This window comes from Perca flavescens, chromosome 9, assembly GCF_004354835.1.
Source record: "Perca flavescens isolate YP-PL-M2 chromosome 9, PFLA_1.0, whole genome shotgun sequence".
Lineage (NCBI taxonomy): Eukaryota > Metazoa > Chordata > Actinopteri > Perciformes > Percidae > Perca > Perca flavescens.
The window spans coordinates 24,392,337-24,416,212 of record NC_041339.1 but is presented as its reverse complement, the minus strand read 5'-3'; the positions used below and the strand labels follow the sequence as shown (position 1 = coordinate 24,416,212).

At 38.6% G+C, this 23,876-nt stretch overlaps 1 protein-coding gene across 1 annotated transcript; it reads left to right on the top strand.

Annotated features, from left to right (window-relative positions):
- Window positions 1–12,012: 12,012 nt before the first annotated feature.
- Window positions 12,013–20,413, top strand: LOC114561872 (N-acetyllactosaminide beta-1,3-N-acetylglucosaminyltransferase 3). Its single transcript, XM_028588008.1, has 2 exons — window positions 12,013–12,134; window positions 18,240–20,413. Exon 2 carries the CDS (start codon window positions 18,250–18,252, stop codon window positions 19,372–19,374), a length of 1,125 nt encoding a protein of 374 aa, XP_028443809.1. The 5' UTR covers window positions 12,013–12,134; window positions 18,240–18,249; the 3' UTR covers window positions 19,375–20,413.
- Window positions 20,414–23,876: the final 3,463 nt, after the last annotated feature.

Sequence of the window (23,876 nt, the reverse complement as noted above, 5' to 3'; positions counted from 1 at the left end):
ATAATCTGACAGTAAATGCAGGTGGAAAGGATGTGGGCGAGAAAGAGAACAAAAGGAAGTGAAAGTCATGTTTTTTTTGCACAGATGCAGTTTTACTTTCATTCATGACCACCATACTGGTAACAACTCACTCCATCAAACAGATAGTTGAGAACCACGGAAGAAAGATTTGGAGGAACTGATGATGATTTTAAACCATTTTATTTGCATATCAAAAAGTTTCTATTCAAATAACTTGTTATGGTTTAAAAAAATAAAAATAAAAGGATGAGAGTGAGGAATAAGGCCCCAAATTTGTAATACACACTGACTCTTAACTCGACTTGGCCCTAAAACTTGCAAATTCTAAACGTCGAGTGCCTGTAAATGATAGAAACACTTCACCGAAGTGGATGTTTCAAGTGTTCAGGTGTTAAAACTGTAAAAATCTGTATGGTGTACACTCATGTTTCCTATCAAAACTGTCATATATGTTAAGTGATCACTTTCTGTCGTATGAATAATTAAAGCATGTCACAAGTTGCAGGGAATGGAAGACCCAAATGTAGAGAGCAGGAGGAAGTTTGTTGCTTGAGGATTTATTTCACCAACAAAAATGAAGTACATACCAAAAGAGTCCAGAAAGTAATAGGCAAAAACTAAGTCCAGAACAACAGAACAGGATCTCAAAACTGGCAAACAGGTGAAACACATAAGACAATCACAAAGGCGGGGAAAACTAGACAAGACAAGGGAGAAAACAGATTTCAAAATTAAACAGGAAACAGAACATAACAGAAACTCACAATCATGACAAAGCAGACTGATGAATTGCAATAAATCATTGGTGGGTATGTAACTGTAAACAACTGTCAGTGTGTAAAGACTCTTCATTATTACAGTTCAATACAGATACCAACAGACAAATGTGGAGATGAAACATGACATTTTATGTCAATTTAATATGTAATCCTAATTGTAATACTACAGTATATAAAATAGTGAAAGTGGCTATATGTAACTTTCAGTTTGTGTTGATTCTAGCGGCCTCTTTGGTCAAAAGCGGTAGTGTTTTTATCACACCTACTGGCGTAAAAGGTCTTTTATTCCTCAGTGTTACTCAGTGTTATTACTGAGTAACCTTTATTTATAGGTGGAATGCTGTTCTACAGCATTCCACCTATTGTTATCCTGTTCTTTATTGTGTTCTTTATTTATATCGCTGATATACCCACATTTACAGCCATATACATTTTATACCGATATGTTCACAAAGGCCGTGTGTCTCTAACGGTCAAGTCGCTGTTTCGATAGCATGTACTGTTGTGGATTTATTAAGGCTTGTTTGAAGGGCTCTCTCACACTGTCTCTCACTCATTAGGTGTGGAGATTAATGGTCAAAGGGAGGCTTTATAAGTACTCAAGGAACATTGTTTACCTGCCTGACTGTAGCATAGTGGTTAAGGTGCATGGCTGTGGTGTGGATGGACTGGGTTCAAATCCCATTGTGGCTCATTAACTAATGTGTCCTTGACTAGGATGGCAATTGACTTCTTCAACTTATTCTTATGGATTTAAGCTATTCATCCAGTTCAGCTTTAGCTATTCATGTTTTATTTTGCAAACACACTCAAACACACGTACACACACACACGTACACACACACACACACACACACACACACAAAGAAACACACATAGAGACACACTCACACACACACACACAGACAGACAGACACACAGAACCACACTCAAAGACAGACAAAGTCACACACACACACACACACACACACACACACACACACACACACACACACACACACACACACACACACACACACACACACACACACACACACACACACACACACACACACACACAGACACACACACACAGACACACAGACCTTTATCACAGCAGACATGTTGACTTGTCATAGTAGGAAAAGCACAGCTGACAATGATAACCTTAACGATGGCTCAATTCCATCAAGTGTCCCAGTAAGATATTTCAGTGAGTCAGCATGCACAATACCAGGACCTCTCCTAAGTGGAATGCATCCATCATTAATGGTTTAATACCAGGGCTTCTCCTAAGTGGAATGCATCCATCATTAATGGTTTAATACCAGGGCTTCTCCTAAGTGGAATGCATCCATCATTAATGGTTTAATACCAGGAACTCACTTAAGTGGAATGCAGCCATCATTAATGGTTTAATACCAGGACCTCACTTAAGTGGAATGCAGCCATCATTAATGGTTTAATACCAGGACCTCACTTAAGTGGAATGCAGCCATCATTAATGGTTTAATACCAGGACCTCTCCTAAGTGGAATGCATCCATCATTAATGGTTTAATACCAGGAACTCACTTAAGTGGAATGCAGCCATCATTAATGGTTTAATACCAGGACCTCACTTAAGTGGAATGCAGCCATCATTAATGGTTTAATACCAGGACCTCTCCTAAGTGGAATGCATCCATCATTAATGGTTTAATACCAGGAACTCACTTAAGTGGAATGCAGCCATCATTAATGGTTTAATACCAGGACCTCACTTAAGTGGAATGCATCCATCATTAATGGTTTAATACCAGGACCTCTCCTAAGTGGAATGCATCCATCATTAATGGTTTAATACCAGGACCTCTCCTAAGTGGAATGCATCCATCATTAATGGTTTAATACCAGGACCTCTCCTAAGTGGAATGCAGCCATCATTAATGGTTTAATACCAGGGCCTCTCCTAAGTGGAATGCATCCATCATTAATGGTTTAATACCAGGAACTCACTTAAGTGGAATGCAGCCATCATTAATGGTTTAATACCAGGACCTCACTTAAGTGGAATGCATCCATCATTAATGGTTTAATACCAGGACCTCTCCTAAGTGGAATGCATCCATCATTAATGGTTTAATACCAGGACCTCTCCTAAGTGGAATGCAGCCATCATTAATGGTTTAATACCAGGGCCTCTCCTAAGTGGAATGCATCCATCATTAATGGTTTAATACCAGGAACTCACTTAAGTGGAATGCAGCCATCATTAATGGTTTAATACCAGGACCTCACTTAAGTGGAATGCAGCCATCATTAATGGTTTAATACCAGGAACTCACTTAAGTGGAATGCAGCCATCATTAATGGTTTAATACCAGGACCTCACTTAAGTGGAATGCAGCCATCATTAATGGTTTAATACCAGGACCTCTCCTAAGTGGAATGCATCCATCATTAATGGTTTAATACCAGGACCTCTCCTAAGTGGAATGCATCCGTCATTAATGGTTTAATACCAGGACCTCTCCTAAGTGGAATGCATCCATCATTAATGGTTTAATACCAGGACCTCTCCTAAGTGGAATGCAGCCATCATTAATGGTTTAATACCAGGGCCTCTTCTAAGTGGAATGCAGCCATCATTAATGGTTTAATACCAGGACCTCTCCTAAGTGGAATGCATCCATCAGTAATGGTTTAATACCAGGACCTCTCCTAAGTGGAATGCATCCATCATTAATGGTTTAATACCAGGACCTCTCCTAAGTGGAATGCAGCCATCAGTAATGGTTTAATACCAGGGCCTCTCCTAAGTGGAATGCAGCCATCATTAATGGTTTAATACCAGGATCTCTCCTAAGTGGAATGCAGCCATCAGTAATGGTTTAATACCAGGGCCTCTCCTAAGTGGAATGCAGCCATCATTAATGGTTTAATACCAGGGTCTCTCCTAAGTGGAATGCAGCCATCAGTAATGGTTTTGAATACATGTGCTTTTCCTGCTATGACATGTTAACATCTCTGCCGTGAAAAAGGTCTATACAGCTTTCTGCATTTTTATCTGTTTCTCACAGTATTTGTCATCTTCTCTCCTCTTCTGTCCTTTTATCCTCTCTTCTCCCTTCTCTCCTTCTCTCTTTCCTCTATTTCCACTTATTCGGCCCCATTCTTTTCACGCAATATATTTCACATCTCATCTCAGCTAGATTGATGCTTTTTCGTTCTATGCAGTGTATATATCTGATAATAATGAAAATATTTCTTCTTTCAGCCTTTTCAACTTTCATCTTTAACAGTATTACAGTATTAATTTGTTTCATATTTCTGCATATGTGAGTCATTATCAGTTAGAAAATCTACTCAGACCTCACAATGTTCTACATATTTTGTCATTATTCAACCTTGAAAGCAAACAGTTCAGTTTAGCATAAACTTTTAACTGTTTAATGAAATTCATACTTATTAAAACGATTTCCGCTTTTTCAACTATTTTCACTACTTTAACTTCTTCTTACGGATTTAAGCTATTCAACCAGTTTAGCTTTAGCAATTCAGCTATTCAGCATTCCCACGCATTTTCTGCAGGAAATGCATTTTGCTAGTTAGGTATAAGGTTCACTGATAGGAAGCCTCTCTTTTGCAGGAACTCCCTGATCACATTCACACAGTTACACAATCATTCGCCCAGTACAATTACAAGGGCACCTTAGTGGTGGTAATGAGGGAGGGGCAAGCAAGCGTTACACTTTCCCCCACCCAGATAACTGGAGGTCATATAGCCTAGTTGCAATGAATGTTTTGCCCGGACAGAAAATCATTTATTTACAATAAGATAATATGCCACAGATGCATTTTTGCATTTCAGGTGTTGCTTATGGTAACTACTTTGGATGGATCTAACTGTCACTGTGTCACAAGCCAAAGTATTAAGTGTTTGTTGTATCAACTGACATAAAAATAACTTTGATTTATACAGCGCATTTCATGAATCCCAACGACGCTTTACACAAGTACAGCGGGACAAGGGAAAAGACAATAGGCTAGTAGGCCAACACAAACACAGACTGAAAATAAATAAAAACCAGGCGCTAAATGAAATGTAGGCTACTGAAGTACAACCACATCGCACATTGTAAAGTTCTTTCATGAATGAAATAGACATATTGCATACCTGAGGGGGCCATTTCGGGTCGGTTTTGAATCATTTACAATACCGTAATTGTAAAATAGTTTCTCTTCTGATTTCCTTTTTTTTTTTTTGTTATGGCCCTGCCACAGTATTAGCCATAACTATAACAGATAACTTCCAACATTTTTAAGATTTATTTATTTTTATTACACATTTTATGCACATTAATCAACATTTCTGTAAATGCGCCGGTGTTAGCCAGTTGGCTAATTTTCAACTGTAGTCCTAGTTGCATGCATGTCTATATGGTGGGAAGATACCGGAGTACCCGGAGGAAACCCACGCGAGCACGGGGAGAACATGCAAACTCCACAAAGAACCCAGAACCTTCTTGCTGTGAGGCAAAGGTGTTAACCACTGAGCCACCATGCTACCAATAAAGTTAAAATATAATTAGGCCTACATAAAGAAACTCCTGTTTAACTGGCTGGATACTCAAACACAGGCTTTTCCATGTTACGCCGAAATCTGTGACCCATCGGAATTGTGTGACTGTAGAGCCTGCCGTAAATCAACTTACAATATAATGTATGTTTAGGCCACTTGGACGCAGCTCAACAAGCTGTAAACACAAAACAATTCTTATTTCAACATCCAACAGACACAAAGCAACATTAGCATTCTTAAGGAGTTTTGAAGTAGTGGGTATTAAAACCAAAACAATGAGCTGAAAGACATTATAAAGCTCTATATAGCTGAGTGGAGCACAATGACTGACCTGTTACTGACAGCAGACAACCTACTTTGTTCATTACTGAGTAAAGTTTGCCAGTGAGCTATTGTCTGACTTACAGTATAATGAAATGTGGATCTGTCCATGTTGCATGTGATCAGATATTTGATCCATTGTAAATAATAATATAGGCCTATTGGTTATGGCAGCTGTAAGGAACCTATGAACTTTATTACAATAAATAAAAAATGTAAAAGAGATGACACAAAGGCCCCATGCCAGAGTCAAATATGTGACCTTATGCAGAGTGATGCAGCATGGACCAGGATCCACCTCCATCTGTTTTTTTCAGTACCGTGGAACTTCTGTTCTATTCTTGAAGCAAAGCCATGACATTGTAGTTGACGTCAGTATCTTTTTTGCTCAGAGTATTCCTTTATGATTGTAATATTATGCTGGTCATACTTTATGTTGATCTCTGATTGTGTTGTTGACGCTGGCTGATTCTGTTTGATGTATTTTGATCTTGATTAACCCTTGTGTCGACTTGCTGTCCTCTCAATGTCCGGTCAACGCCCTGCTGTGCTCTACGACACCATGAACTATTAGTCATTATCTTTATTGTGACTATTATTGCCATTGTTCATGACACTCCCAACCGGCACCGTCAGACACCACCTACCAAGAGCCTGGGTCTGCCCGAGGTTTCTTCCTAAAAGGGAGTTTTTCCTCGCCACTGTCGCACTTACGCATTCATGCATGCTCTTGGGCGAATTGTTGGGTCCTTGTAAATTATAGAGTGGGGTCTAGAACGACTCTATCTGTAAAGTGTCCTGAGATAATTCCTGTTATGTTTTGACACTTCCAAACTTTTTTTCAACTTTTTGTTGTTCTTTTTTGACACTTGTCGACACTTCCCGCCGTTTTGTCACTTTTCCCGACACTTTTGAAACTTTTCACGTTTTTGAAGCTTTTCACAACGATTTTGAAGATTTTCACGTTTTTGTCGATTCTTTTCCAAGTTTTCCTAGTTTGTTTGTTTTCGTGTTTTTGAAGCTTTTTCTGACATTTTTGTCACTTTTTTTTTAAAGTTCTTTTGTCACTTTTTTTCTCCAAATGCTATAAAATTAAATAAAACACCCACATTCAGTGAAGGTAGTGAACTGATCATTTATTTAACTTGTGAAGAGTAATGGTTGTATGGAACCATCCACGTTATTTTCTTTGACAATTTGGTTGAAAGAACCCCAAATTTATGATATGGAAACTTTTTGAAAATGGGTCAAATTTGACCCGAGGAAAACAGGAGGGTTAATGCTATGGTGGTCATACTGTTATGTAGCAGGATTCCTAAGTGGAATGCAGCCATCAGTAATGGTTTAATACCAGGGCCTCTCCTAAGTGGAATGCAGCCATCATTAATGGTTTAATACCAGGGTCTCTCCTAAGTGGAATGCAGCCATCAGTAATGGTTTTGAATACATGTGCTTTTCCTGCTATGACATGTTAACATCTCTGCCGTGAAAAAGGTCTATACAGCTTTCTGCATTTTTATCTGTTTCTCACAGTATTTGTCATCTTCTCTCCTCTTCTGTCCTTTTATCCTCTCTTCTCCCTTCTCTCCTTCTCTCTTTCCTCTATTTCCACTTATTCGGCCCCATTCTTTTCACGCAATATATTTCACATCTCATCTCAGCTAGATTGATGCTTTTTCGTTCTATGCAGTGTATATATCTGATAATAATGAAAATATTTCTTCTTTCAGCCTTTTCAACTTTCATCTTTAACAGTATTACAGTATTAATTTGTTTCATATTTCTGCATATGTGAGTCATTATCAGTTAGAAAATCTACTCAGACCTCACAATGTTCTACATATTTTGTCATTATTCAACCTTGAAAGCAAACAGTTCAGTTTAGCATAAACTTTTAACTGTTTAATGAAATTCATACTTATTAAAACGATTTCCGCTTTTTCAACTATTTTCACTACTTTAACTTCTTCTTACGGATTTAAGCTATTCAACCAGTTTAGCTTTAGCAATTCAGCTATTCAGCATTCCCACGCATTTTCTGCAGGAAATGCATTTTGCTAGTTAGGTATAAGGTTCACTGATAGGAAGCCTCTCTTTTGCAGGAACTCCCTGATCACATTCACACAGTTACACAATCATTCGCCCAGTACAATTACAAGGGCACCTTAGTGGTGGTAATGAGGGAGGGGCAAGCGTTGCGCACACTTTCCCCACCCAGATAACTGGAGGTCATATAGCCTAGTTGCAATGAATGTTTTGCCCGGACAGAAAATCATTTATTTACAATAAGATAATATGCCACAGATGCATTTTTGCATTTCAGGTGTTGCTTATGGTAACTACTTTGGATGGATCTAACTGTCACTGTGTCACAAGCCAAAGTATTAAGTGTTTGTTGTATCAACTGACATAAAAATAACTTTGATTTATACAGCGCATTTCATGAATCCCAACGACGCTTTACACAAGTACAGCGGGACAAGGGAAAAGACAATAGGCTAGTAGGCCAACACAAACACAGACTGAAAATAAATAAAAACCAGGCGCTAAATGAAATGTAGGCTACTGAAGTACAACCACATCGCACATTGTAAAGTTCTTTCATGAATGAAATAGACATATTGCATACCTGAGGGCCATTTCGGGGTCGGTTTTGAATCATTTACAATACCGTAATTGTAAAATAGTTTCTCTTCTGATTTCCTTTTTTTTCTGTGATGGCCCTGCCACAGTATTAGCCATAACTATAACAGATAACTTCCAACATTTTTAAGATTTATTTATTTTTATTACACATTTTATGCACATTAATCAACATTTCTGTAAATGCGCCGGTGTTAGCCAGTTGGCTAATTTTCAACTGTAGTCCTAGTTGCATGCATGTCTATATGGTGGGAAGATACCGGAGTACCCGGAGGAAACCCACGCGAGCACGGGGAGAACATGCAAACTCCACAAAGAACCCAGAACCTTCTTGCTGTGAGGCAAAGGTGTTAACCACTGAGCCACCATGCTACCAATAAAGTTAAAATATAATTAGGCCTACATAAAGAAACTCCTGTTTAACTGGCTGGATACTCAAACACAGGCTTTTCCATGTTACGCTTGAAATCTGTGACCCATCGGAATTGTGTGACTGTAGAGCCTGCCGTAAATCAACTTACAATATAATGTATGTTTAGGCCACTTGGACGCAGCTCAACAAGCTGTAAACACAAAACAATTCTTATTTCAACATCCAACAGACACAAAGCAACATTAGCATTCTTAAGGAGTTTTGAAGTAGTGGGTATTAAAACCAAAACAATGAGCTGAAAGACATTATAAAGCTCTATATAGCTGAGTGGAGCACAATGACTGACCTGTTACTGACAGCAGACAACCTACTTTGTTCATTACTGAGTAAAGTTTGCCAGTGAGCTATTGTCTGACTTACAGTATAATGAAATGTGGATCTGTCCATGTTGCATGTGATCAGATATTTGATCCATTGTAAATAATAATATAGGCCTATTGGTTATGGCAGCTGTAAGGAACCTATGAACTTTATTACAATAAATAAAAAATGTAAAAGAGATGACACAAAGGCCCCATGCCAGAGTCAAATATGTGACCTTATGCAGAGTGATGCAGCATGGACCAGGATCCACCTCCATCTGTTTTTTTCAGTACCGTGGAACTTCTGTTCTATTCTTGAAGCAAAGCCATGACATTGTAGTTGACGTCAGTATCTTTTTTGCTCAGAGTATTCCTTTATGATTGTAATATTATGCTGGTCATACTTTATGTTGATCTCTGATTGTGTTGTTGACGCTGGCTGATTCTGTTTGATGTATTTTGATCTTGATTAACCCTTGTGTCGACTTGCTGTCCTCTCAATGTCCGGTCAACGCCCTGCTGTGCTCTACGACACCATGAACTATTAGTCATTATCTTTATTGTGACTATTATTGCCATTGTTCATGACACTCCCAACCGGCACCGTCAGACACCACCTACCAAGAGCCTGGGTCTGCCCGAGGTTTCTTCCTAAAGGGAGTTTTTCTCGCCACTGTCGCACTTACGCATTCATGCATGCTCTTGGGCGAATTGTTGGGTCCTTGTAAATTATAGAGTGGGGTCTAGAACGACTCTATCTGTAAAGTGTCCTGAGATAATTCCTGTTATGTTTTGACACTTCCAAACTTTTTTTCAACTTTTTGTTGTTCTTTTTTGACACTTGTCGACACTTCCCGCCGTTTTGTCACTTTTCCCGACACTTTTGAAACTTTTCACGTTTTTGAAGCTTTTCACAACGATTTTGAAGATTTTCACGTTTTTGTCGATTCTTTTCCAAGTTTTCCTAGTTTGTTTGTTTTCGTGTTTTTGAAGCTTTTTCTGACATTTTTGTCACTTTTTTTTTAAAGTTCTTTTGTCACTTTTTTTCTCCAAATGCTATAAAATTAAATAAAACACCCACATTCAGTGAAGGTAGTGAACTGATCATTTATTTAACTTGTGAAGAGTAATGGTTGTATGGAACCATCCACGTTATTTTCTTTGACAATTTGGTTGAAAGAACCCCAAATTTATGATATGGAAACTTTTTGAAAATGGGTCAAATTTGACCCGAGGAAAACAGGAGGGTTAATGCTATGGTGGTCATACTGTTATGTAGCAGGATGACAGGATAGTCATCATGTTCTTCCCAGATAGCAAACAGTCATTGAAACTATGTTAAATCAACATTCCGTTCAACATTAAGTCATTGAATCAACATCAAACACTGATGTCGATTTAACATAGTTTCAATGACTGTTTGCTATCTGGGGCCCGTGCCGTTCCGATGATTTAGCTTCTCATGGATGCCTTGCTTCAGAGTGTGTTGCTCTATGGGGAACAAATAAAGGAGATGAGTTGACTCTATTGCGCTGTTTAAAGGAGCTTTTATAAAGATAGGCCATAGCCTACAGTGAATCAGTCTGTTGACATAATGGCATAAAGCAATGAAAATGATGTCCAAGAAAAGTACAAGGCCTGAGATTGTTTCATTGATCGCCTATGTAAACAGTGGTGCTGTTGTTATAGATCCATGTCAGGACAGAAACATTGGGGAGAAAACACACATTGTCATTTCGCTAATCAACTAAAGTCTTCAATTAAATCAAGTTATCTTGGTCTACCAAATGGTTTAGTGTTTCTGGCATAAAATGAGTCTCATATATGGTGCTTTTCCATTACATGGTACCTACTCGCCTCGCCTCGACTCTACTCGCCTTTTTGGTTTTCCATTACGAAAAAAAGTACCTGGTACCTGCTAACAGGTACTTTTTTTAGTACCTCCTGAGGCGAGCGAGAAGGTGACGTGAAACCCTGCAGGCTGCTGATTGGTCGGAAAGAAGCGTCACTGATCACTGCATTGCTAGCAAGAGACAGCATTTTTAAATAGTTTAGCCAGCGGTGTTTTTTTGCTGCCGGAGGCTCCACGCAGAGCTTTCTCTGTAGCATACAAGTGGCCTGATGGTTATACTGGTGCTGGTGTGTGCATGTGTGATGTGTGTGTGTTGAGTCGCCATATATGTGTGTGGGGGGAGCTAGTGAGCGAGGGAGAAGTGAGAGAGTGATGGCGGTTATCTCCTCAGCAAGTAGACTCTAGAGACATATATATGTGAGAGAAACAAAGCTAGTAGCTACTCTAGAGTCATATATATGTGACCACGGTGGGAAATCTGGAGCAGTAAATGTTAACTATCTCTTTGATATCATGTTGTTTACGGTGACGGAGAACCAGAAAATGCGTCGGGGATATGCGGGGATATGTCAATGGAAAAAGCAAGCTACTAAGCCACGCCCACGGCAGTCGCTATGACGACCAGCCACGCTGAGGCGATACTAAAATCTGCAATGGAAAACGGACGCACAGCGAGTCGAGGCGAGTAGGTACCATGTAATGGAAATGCACCAATAGGTGTTCAGTTGGGTCTTGATCAGCACAGGGAGAAAGCAGGTTGAAAACGTGTCTTGTTCTATATCTGTATATCTGTATCACAGTGTCTGTGTCCAAACCGGCAGTGACTGATGCCGCCCACAAAGAGCCTGACTGTCTGAGGTTTCTGCCTAAAAGGAAGTTTTTCCTCGCCACTGTACCAAATGCTTGCTTGTGGGAAATTGTTGGGTCTTTGTAAAGTATAGTGTGTTCTAGACCTAGCTACTCAATCTGTAAAGTGTCTAGAGTTAATTATTGTTATGATTTGATACTATAAATAAAATTGAATCGAAAAATTAAATTTAATATAATTTAATTTTTCCTTGTTCCTTGTCATGGTGATATTTATGTCATCGGCATCAGTCACACAAAAAGGAGTGGTGAAACAGGAACCGCCCAGCAGGCGGACGGCAGACCGGAGCACAGAGCCATGCTGATGCACTCTGGACTTATCAATCATCTTTGGAGCTTCAGAGACACACGAGAGGAACTATCTCTTTTTAACGGTACGTAAACTTTGACGAACCAACTTCATGTACTGTACGTATTATATGAAGTTGGTATACAGCTCCTGTACGGAGCTTTATACCAAGATCTGCTCCCGGTTTACGTTTTAAAGTAACGGGAAACAGAATTTCCGATAACAATAATCGATAGTCGCTGCATTAGACCTGCATCTAATTGGGATACTTGATTGATTAACATTTGACAGATTGACGATCAGGTTGGAAAACAACGCCTCACATAGAAAGAAAAGTAGCCTATAGGCAGCTGCTTAAATTCGTCTTGTTTTTATGAAAGCGTTTAATTTGCGGTTATTAAGAGACTAGTCTAGGCCTAATATATCGTTATGCATAATCTTTATGTAAGTAATATACTGTAAATGTCACCTGTGTCACACTTTTTACATTTCCTTCAGTTTCTCAGCACCGTTTGTATTAGAAAGACAACAAATATATATTTTAAACCCATATATGTCACCTACCTGCTCATACTGTTGCAACATGTGTACATATGACAATATAGAAGTAATTTGTACTTAAATGGACCCTGAAAAATGTTGCAACTGTCCCCATATATGGGGACAAATGCAACAGTACCGAGGGGCAGTTGCAACAGTCATTTAGATGTAATAAAACTCATACTTCGGCATAGTTATTCAAATATATTTTTTGTTTATTTGAGACCAGAGTTATTAAACCACTGAATTGCCTTTTATGTCAATTTTATCTAATTATCATTATTGTTGTCATGAGGGACAGTTGCAACACCATGTGTGAACAGTAGCCACCCAAAAGCCATCTTAAAACTAGTGATGCTAGCCTAACACATTAGCTTTAACACATGGTACTTAAGTCTGTTAAGAGCTAAGAAACTGCACATTCAAACTATATAATGATAAAGATCAATACTTAAACAGTTTAGACAGTATGACAAAAAAACTGGTCGTAAAAAAAAGTTACTTTTTCACCTTGAATTTCAGGAACAATGGCGTGGCTGCTAACTTCCAGACAGATGGAGGGGCCTACTGAGCTTGTGCATTAGGAGTTTCATGACTCTAGCTCATTCCTGATTGGAGAAATCAGCAATGTTGCAACTGCCACACGTTGCAACCGTCCCCACTCTCCCCTATATTATTATTTCATATGGTTCAAAGCAGTTGGTGATATTGGTGATTGGTGATATTCAGTAGACTACTTAGAATATTTAGGTTATGCAGAAGTAGGCCAACCAATACAACGATGTAAAAAATACGAACAGAAGTATTATCAACTAAATATCTAGGCTGTAGCCAGGGCCAGCTCTAGCCGTTTGGTTGCCCTAGGCGAGATTGAATTTTGCGCCCCCTAGTCTCACATTGCCAGTGCACATCTCCACAGTGCTGTGTCAGCGATAGAGTAGCAATGTATGTTCATTTTAGTTTCTAGCTTGCATGTAAGTTAGATGGTACCAACATTTGGTCTTATCATAACAGGTCTGGTAACCCAAAGGCCAGTGTTTTGTTTCCAGATTTGTGTGCATGGTGATTTATGATATGGGGAGGGTCTGGGGGTTCTCCCCCTGAACATTTTGAGCATTAAACACTTCATTTCCTGCATTCAGGTAAATTTGCATGCACCTATTTCTACCTTTTTCTGAATCAATTTATGCTGGAAATATATTTATGTAAAGGGAAACATAGATTACAATCCAAATATAAAAACATAATGAAATATTTAGCCTTAAGGCTGTCAGGCATTCTGTATTGCTTTCATCTATTTATTCTCCTGTAGATCAACTTTTCTAATCTGAGTCACCACACATAGCCTAGACATAATTTACTCCTCCCTCTTTTGCGTCTTTTGTTGGGGAATTAACCTCCTTTAATGTGCATTCACCTCAATGATACATTATTTATTTTAATGAATTAATAAACCCCTGGAATGTAATATTTTGTGTTTGAGCAAGATTTCTGCTCATGTTAAAAACTTTGTGCACATTCAAAATATAACTCATCTGTGCTCTCTGAGATTTGGAGGAGTCGTGATATGTTGAGAAAAATAAAGGGATAATGGGCTATTACAAGAATAAAGTCACAATATTTCAGAAAATAATCCAACTGCACCATAGTCTGCTGTGCATTACGTGATTGTTCTGCTGATAGGATACGGTAGATCTCAGACCTTCTGACAGGCTCAGAGCCCCGTTTTAAACTCTGGTCTCTGAATGACACGACGTTTAGGGAAGTGGCTGTACGCTGCTCTACATCGGAGGTGTAGGCTAAAAACTCAAACCAGACCTGAAACTGCACAGACCATTGAAGGCGCGCTGCAGCACCTCTGTGGTCTGTGCCGCTTCTCGTCTCTATTTTTACAGCGAGAGTGGACACTAAGCGACGCACACGTCTGCTTCAGAGCTCCGTGTGGGTGAGGGGGCTTCCTAGGATGATCATGTTTAATAAACATGTTTTATTTTGATTTTCATTCTAATTATACTATTAATGAGAAGTAGACCTAAGGGCGACACGGCGCCCCCCAACACATTTGTCTCCCTAGGCAATCGCCTAGTTCGCCTATAGCAATCGCCGGCCCTGGCTGTAGCTTAAAGAATCAAAAGTCATAGAAACTAAAAATGAAGCCTTTACATGTTATTGCAGGTAGGCTTAATCTTGAAACCTTCGAACAACAATAAGTAAAGACGTTTTGTTTTGTTTTACTTTACAATATATTTTAACTATCTGAACAATGTATTGTTAACTAAGAGCCAATTAGAAATAAAAGACAGATCTTCTTCGTCAGCTTCATTTCCGTTTATGTGACAGTTCTGCAGTTTACCATCCCATTCTCACAAGAATTCACACTTGAGGTGATACAGTTTGGGGAGTTGTGCGCTGTTCATAAATAAAGTTCATATTTGTTGTATGAACACTTTGAATATATAAAGTGACTGTGTTCAGGCTCTGTGGCTACTTATGCTTACATGATACACTCCAAACAATAGCTTTGATAACAATAATATAAAATACTTGGATTTTTTTATTCAATAATACTTTAATTCAGGACAAAAAAATGACTTTAAGAACATTTTTGTAAAAGAAATATTGTAATGTATCAATTATGCAACTGAATTGCCCCTGTCAGTGTTGGCTGTATTCTTTTTTTTTATATAACTGGAATGTTATCACTGCTTACATTAACATTTAGGCAGCATTTTAATTGTGTAGCTGCATGTCAAGAGAGAGGTCATTTTAATGGGTGTTATATGCTGTTTGTTAGTTGAACCTATTGCAATGCATAATTTATTTATGTAAAATTCTACTAAAACAAGTAAATAAATCTGTCAGATTAATACATAAATAAAGTACTTATACATAATTTCTTTCTGAAATGTAGTGGAATAAAAGGATCTATAGTAGTTAAGTACTTGAGTACATGTAGGCCTACTTAGTGACTTTCCACCACTGGCTAATGTTATGGGAAATTGATGTGAAACAAAAAGCAGAAACTCTTTAAGCACTATTTTTTTCCTTCGGGGTGCTGATTCTCAAAATATTTAACTTTTGTCGTGACTGTCAGAGGTAATGATTGAACTCTGTAACCATTGCCTGAATGGCTCATTTAGAAACACTGCAGAGTTATGTGAGTAAAAAGAAGGCGCAGCAAATCACCTCATGTGACAGAGCAGGAAATAAGCTAAATCAAAACCTCTGACAGTCTTAATAAAAAACAAACCATATAGTCTTGTATTCTATGACAGTAGTACCATAATATATCCTATGCATAATATATTATTTGCTATTGATTTGATGAAGAAAATACTCCACTAAAGAAACATAATAAACACACTTAAGGCACTCCCAGCTCTGTAGCCTGTTAACCTGGGTGTGGTAGATTTGTCACGGGGACGCTTCTCTGAATGAGTATTTAGTTTGTTCTGATGCTTTAATGTATGACATCATCCATATGTAACATGTTCCACCCATTTTGAGGAGACATGACAGCATGTGAAGCATGCAGATGCCAAGCCACCTCATGTCCGCTCTGAAGCTCAGTCTGCTTGCTCCGGTTGGCCTCTGCTTGTTATTCAGAGCAGTCAGATGAAATGTGCGAAAGCTTTAATTTATAGACATTCATCCTATCAGTCCCTCATATTTGGAGACTAAACCCAAAAGGTCAAAATGTCTCATTAGTCCAGAAGATCTTTTTCTTTCACTTCTCAAACATCCAGCTCTAATGTCTATGGCACAGTGAGCTCTCTTCCTTTTTTGTTTTCTACAGATGGCAGCTCAATACAACCACCTTTCAACAGTTGATGCTAAAAGTCTGTGCTTCTAAAATGAAGTATAACTCCACGGTAAATTTAAAACCACCTCCAGACTATCTGTAGCATCTCCAGTAATGTTTAATGCTCTGCATGAGCATGTATATTGCTCAATCTAGAGCAGAGTTGTACAATTCTGACTTCAGGATGACCAACAGACAACCAAAGTACTCTGGTGTGTGCTAACTTCAGTGTCAGTGTTTGAACTGGGGCTTTCTAAAGTTAACTGTGGAGTAGGATGTTTGAGTTGGATCAGGCACAGCAACTGCTTTGCTCCTGTCTTTGCGCCAAGTATTTTAACATGTCCACCATAACTACAGTTCACAGATGGTAAACACAATCACAAGGTAGTTGTTTAACACCTACTACGGACACATGATCATTAGAAGACAAAGGAAATTACAGGGGAATTGATTAAAGCAGAGATATTCAACAAGGGGTCCGTGACCCCTATGGGGTCCTCAGAGTAAGTGCAGGGGGGCCACCATATTATGTCTAAAATGTTTTTGAAATTTTCTTTTTTCAAAATTCAATGTCTGAAAATATACTATAATATGAATCCAACCTATTATTAGGAAAGATAATTTGGCCTATTTGTGAAAAGAAAACCATTTAATTTACACATTTAAGATAAGCTTAATATAGGTAGCCATACAGTTAGGCTTAAGAATTCACTGTGCCTTCCTCATATATGTTTAACATTAAAACATGATGTATAAATAATATGTAGCCTATCTATTCATTTTCATCCATACGGCCCAGTGTAACATGCAACTCAATTTTATACAATATATGTACAGTAGAAGGGGGTCCCTACTCCGTCTCTCTTTCAGCTAAGGGGTCCTTGGCCTAAAAAACGTTGAAGACCCCTGGATTAAAGGACTAAATACTCACACTGAAACAGTCCAGGAGCTTAACGGTATTTTAATTCTGATGATTCAGAAAGCGAAACCTTTAACTTTAATAATATTCATTATGTTTTCCCCACACCACTCATAGATATAAGAACATGATTCATTTGTGGACAGGGCAGCATCTGAATTGATTAAACAAAACGTACCTCCACTGAAGAATAAGGCAAAACAAGATGTTAACTCAATTAACAGACCCACCAGATTGAGACATGAGGGAAACGTATATGCTGCCTGATCAAACTAATAGATACACACAGGAGGAGAACATGGAGTATTACCATTTCATGTTTCTCTTCCCTGACTTGTCCCCGTTAACCCCAGCACACAATTTATTTTTCACTTCACAATTACCCCCCAAGGCCAATCTTTTGTTTAACCAGGAAAAGAACTCAGCAGCCAGTTAAAGACAAATTAATAAATATAAAACTAAACCAACTAGTAGCATGACAAACAATGCAAACTAAATGTGTGCTTCATATAGAAACAGCACATTGTCTAGGTGCTAATAATAAAAAAATATCTAGACCAAACAAACTATTGTGTTTTATTTACTTTTCATGTGACTGCAAATAAAAGTAATAGAACATGGTAATGATGTGGGTGAGTGGGTGAAACTTTAAACCTTCAATTGTGTGGTTGTCACCCCACACATCAAGCAGGAAAAGAGCAACATGCGTCTCTTAGTGTAGTCAATCCGTCTGACTAGCATATTATATGTTTCTTAGCAGCTGTTGGTTTACTTTGCACACATCTATGAGACTGCAGCTCTTCACATTTGTTGTTAAATTGATGTAGTGTGACAGTGGCTGTAATGCCTGCAGGTGTGATATCCTTAACCTTAATTTACCTAACAAATTGTTTTATGTCATACTGAGATGTTTTGTTTGGTCACTGCAGATTTTCGAGGATGAGAAACCTCAGAGCAAAGATCTTCTTTCTGGCGGGAGCTCTTGGTCTGTTGGCCCTCCATCTTTTTAAAGATTTTTTTGACTACAAAACCGCCCGACTCCACGTAGATGTGAGAGAGAATGACAGTGAAGTAAGGCGACCCACCACAAAAAAGTCATATGTATACTCCTGGTCAAAATGTCAACAAAATGTGAGTGCTGCCAACGTCAGAGACTTCAGCTCTCTTCCTGGTGAAATAAAAGACTTTCTCTATTATCGACACTGTCGCCATTTCCCCATGCTGCTGGACCTTCCTGACAAATGTGGAGGAGCTGATAAATCTGCAGAAGTCTTTCTTCTCCTGGTCATTAAAAGTTCCCCTGTGAACTACGACCGCCGAGAGGTGCTGCGTAAAACCTGGGCTAAAGAGAGGTTACAGAATGGTGTGTGGATCCGAAGGCTCTTCATCTCAGGAACAATTGATACTGGTTTTGAGAAGGAGAGACTGAACAAACTACTCGAGCTGGAGAAACGTGAATACAATGACATCCTCCAGTGGGACTTTAATGAAAGATTCTACAACCTCACCTTAAAGCAGATACTTTTCCTGGAATGGATGGAAAGGAACTGTCCGAACGCTCGCTTCCTGCTAAATGGTGATGATGACGTCTTTGCCAACACAAACAACATGGTTGAGTATCTTCAGAGCCTCAAGGACAATGATGGAAGCAATCACCTCTTTACTGGCCATCTGATCCAGAATGTAGGGCCCATTAGAATATCACAGAGCAAATATTTTATCCCAGTTCAGGTGCAGGAGTCAGACTCATATCCTCCCTACTGTGGTGGTGGAGGCTTCCTACTGTCTGGCTATACAGCTTTGGTCATATACAATATGTCCCACTCCATTCCCATTCTTCCCATTGATGATGTATACATGGGGATGTGTCTGGCCAAAGCAGGACTTGTTCCTGATTCTCATATGGGTGTGAAGACGGCAGGACTGCAGATTCCCTCCAGCACACTAGATGGATACGATCCTTGCTATTATAAAGAAGTTCTTCTGGTACACAGATTCCTTCCAGCTCACATGTATCTCATGTGGCAGAGAATACATGATTCTAATCTGAAATGTGAAATGTGAAGTCAAGGCTTTAGCATCACAAAACTCTAACTTACATGTAGTGACAAAGTTTGTTGGCACTTTGTTTCCTGCACCTGCTCTTAGGTTGTGAGTGCAGGTTTGACTCTCTTCATTCCATCATGAGAACATCTTTGGACTGTTTTTCTACCACTGTTCGGCTGCAGGCTTCAGCACAGTTCAATGGAACTTATTATTTTATTCTTTGTCATCAATGTGGGCGAGCAGCAGTCAGACTGACTCAAAGGGGCACAGCAGTAGTTAGTGTAGGTGTATTGCCCACATACTGTGTGGGTGAGCAACTTTTACTGGAATTAAAAATAGGGTTGCTTAGTATCAGGCTTCAATGTTGTGGGTTTTGTTTTTCTTTTCTTTTTTGGCACCAAATACTTATACCTTCTTATTGTTTGATCAGATACTTTCTGTTTAAATTATATTTTTATTTTTATATTTTATAAAGTAGCTTTACTGTATTTATGCAAACTTCTTGTACACCATTATCAAACCAATACCCAGCTGGTGTAAGTGATGCAGAGGGATAAGGTATGCTGTGGTGTCCACAGTCTTATACACAAATATAATAAAACTCAGGTTTTCTTAAGACTAGTTTCCAGTTTTCTGTAATGAAATTAAAAAAAATATTTGAAATTAAAAAAAATATTAAGTATGCACCTGTATATTTGTGCTCAGAAAGATACTAATGTAGCTTATGTTTTTGTGCCTTACATCAGTGCTTCTCCAACAGATATCACTGGAATTTTGGATGTACTGTCAAATCCCCTTTATATTTATAAAACAGTCAGTAAGAACCATTACAAGGGGTCTCAAATTTTCATGTAAGATTACTGTGTGCTTTCAGGACTTTATATATTGAAAAAAATTGATTACCATGTCTTTTGCCATTAGTCAATTGAAGGTACTGAAATTAATTTTCCTGCTGCTAAGAAGAGGTAATATATTGTGTGATTTTAAAATGAATGGCTTTGAGGTTACTGTATATTGTTTACTGCATATATCAAAAATATATTTAATAATAAATGAATTTGTGTTGTCTATATCATCATCCATGATCAATTTCAAACAAAAAAGGTCCTTTTCTTTGAACCCATCAAGGGGAACAGATTCAAGACAATGTTGTGTACCAAACTAAAAGGAAGCTTGTGGCATCAAACCAGAAAGGGATCCAGTACAAGGCCACAAGTGGGTTTATCTTTCAGATCTTCATCAAATCACAAGAGTTTAAGTCACAAATTAGCATCTCTGACCTAATGACATATCCCTTGACTCTGACGCCATACTTCATCTCAACAATCGATGGCTTTTTTGCAAAAAACAACAAAGGAAAAGGAATTAATCACATGATCAAAGATGCTGAGAATGCACAACTTCCTTCTCCAAGCCAATGTCCTCTCATTCAAGATGGAAACTCCTCATTCTACATGCATGATGTACCACAGACAATGAAGACTATATCAGAGCGCACCTTCAAAAGTCTACCTGCTGAAGCTGAAACAGTAGTCAGCAGAGACACTTACATTGACCGTCTTTATTCACCAACATCAGCTGAGCGAGATTGCAGAGGTTGTGGTGAACGTTTTATAGTTAATGGGCTGAATGTTCATCGAACCCACTGACTGGAATGGTTTTCTCTCAAATGATGAAAACAAGAAGGCACTCATTAATTTACTTCTGGATCACTGGAGCTCTCATGATATGATGGAAGACATCATCTGAAAGTCTGTCATTTTCATAGAGGCTGGTCAAGTTTTCAAGCAGTGACGGACTGGCCATCTGGAATTTGGGCAAATGAGATGCGTGGAAAGATTAACTTGGAAGGCAGAGTTAATAATAGAAGCTAATTTCCAAGCTAGGTTGTTGACAAAAATAGGGCCGGTGTGTTGCAAATGCCAGGGCCATTTCTTTATCCCAGTCAGTCACTGATGAAAATAGATCAACTTACCTTCAAATTTTCTTTGCTGAATAACTTCAGGATGACATGAAGGGTTAGGGTGTTGGTTGGTTAGTGCATTGATGTAGTCTACTAACTTAAAAATGTGCAATGATACGCAACAACATATTTTTGTGACAGAACATTCACTTCAGATATTTGTATTCACCAATAACGGGGTCGAGTAATGTGACAGCAAACAAAACTAACACTGCAGAACATGCAGAGAGACTTTTCTCGTCTTTCACTGACCTGCTCCTCACTGAGCACAGTGCGTAGTGTGTGCGTAGCGACCAGGCCCTAATGCTCCGCCTACACTAACGCCAGTATCCTCCCTTCACCACATTTAAGACAAATATAAGTAGCCTATTTTATTTTATCCTCATTGCTTTGGGGTCAACTTTTGTGATCCAGGATCAGGTCCCTGATGTGGAAGCCCTCTTACTGCTTTATATTCCATCATATTTTTTTAATATCATCTGTGTTTTTCTTCTCATAGGATAAATAAAGATATTCCCACCATAAATTGATGCATATAAGTGTATCAGAATGCAGGATATTAGTCTTTGGTGGACAGTAGTGTAATGGGTTAGTGTGTTTATGGGTGTAACCTGGTTACCATTGTTTTATCTTACACCCTGACCCCAGTCCACCTAGGGGTTTAATAGTATTCACTTGTAAGGTAATTCACATCATATAGTATAGCAGTACATAAGTCAAATCTCAACTCTTGTTTAAGATATTGTTCATGTGCAAAAAATATGCTTAATCCCATATGGAATGGTAATGCTTGAAAGTTATGTTTTCTCCGATTTAAGGTACAGTGGAGAACTTTGGTTATACCAGCTGTAATCCTCTAGCTAGAAAGGTCATCTTGGACTTAAATTGAAGTTTATACATTTGGGAAGGTTTACATGTACATTTGAGGCAGTAATAGCTATAATAAAATGCTTGAAAATTATCACTTTTGATGACAATTTGTCAGGCGGACAGACATCTTTTTGTCTTTTAGGGTATGTTGAGGGTAATATTTGACAGCAAAAGGCAGCAATCCCCAGAATTTTTTTCTGTTAGTTTCCCCTATGTGTCAGGATACACCATGCACAATATTAGGGTTATATGACCATGTATGTAGTTGCAGTACCTTAATATTCACAATTACATCATTCCGCCAAAAGCTTTTCCCAAAAAGGGTATTTTTTGTCCCCTGAGACCAAACGGGGCCGAGTTGGGGGTGGTCGTTATCAACTTGTGATGGCCCAAGGTATAAGATAATAGGAAATAATAGTGAAAAATAGGTAGCAAAAAAACATCCTGAGGAGTGGACCTGGCTCCCGGCCTAACAACAAGTGGAAACCAAAAGCATCTGTAAAAGTGACAAAACTTCAGAAAAAGCTACAAAAACTAGGCGGGCAAAAATGTATTGTGAACCTAAATTGATATGAGGGCCGGCTCAAAATCTGCAAGGGGCCGGATTTGGCCCACGGGCCTTGAGTTTGACACGTGGTGTAATTAGTTTCCAAAGGGAACAGGGAAATGGGGAGTCCTCTTGAAACTTGAAAACTACAGAACTAGCCTAAATGATAAAATCATTAAACAAATATAAAATAACAACAACAAAACAGGACCTCATAAGGAGCAAGATTCCAGATCGGACCATCTGAGCTTTCATTTTCTCAAAGGCAGAGCAGGATACCCAGGGCTCGGTTTACACCTATCACCATTTCTAGCCACTAGGGGACCATAGGCAGGCGGGGAGGACGGATATTAATGTTAAAAAACCTCATAAAGTGAAATTTTCATGCCATGGGACGTTTAGCTTCATTGTCACATTAACAATGTAGCTGTTCTGTTTTTCAAAGTCTCCACTGAAGAAGCAGCAGTGCCCTCTGCTGTTTGTAAAGAAGTGAAAAAGGCGGTCTCTTCCTTCCAAGTAGCCTACTGGGAACTAGGGAACGTTCCCTAAAAGGTTCTTTAAAAGTTCAACAAAAACAACTTTAAGAGAACGTTCCAGGAAGGTTAGCTGAAGGTTCCAAAATATTTTACCTTTAGGGAACGTTCTGGGAAGGTTCCCTAAAGGTCATCTTTATCATCTGGATAAAAAAACAGAAATGCTCTAGGTGACAGATTTAACAGCGAGTAAAAACTCATTGATATCTCGACCTAACGTTAGTTTTATATATACAGTCTATGAACTGTTGAATTTAATAAGAGGTAGGCCTCATCCTTCTTTTAAGCTAAGTGGTTATCGTCCTAATTGTAGGCTACTCATTTATTAAAAGCTATGGCTATCTAAAAGTATTTTTATGTATTTATGTATTTATGTATTTATGTAAAGCGTAGGCTACTGTACACAGATAATGTGTTTTGGTATAAACCCCACATTTTTAATTTAATGAAGTAGTCTATACCTGTATCATAAATAGCCTTCATGTCCGGCATTTGTAACAACCGCTTGATAATTCAGCGAGAAATTATGACTTTAATTGTGGATAGACCTCCTTACAAATAATATTTGTAAGAGCAGGAGTTTTCAGAGGACACCTGAAGGCAGCAG

Bases quoted from the DNA above. Each gene is read 5' to 3' on its own strand.
- LOC114561872 (XM_028588008.1), top strand. From the start codon at position 18,250: ATGAGAAACCTCAGAGCAAAGATCTTCTTTCTGGCGGGAGCTCTTGGT.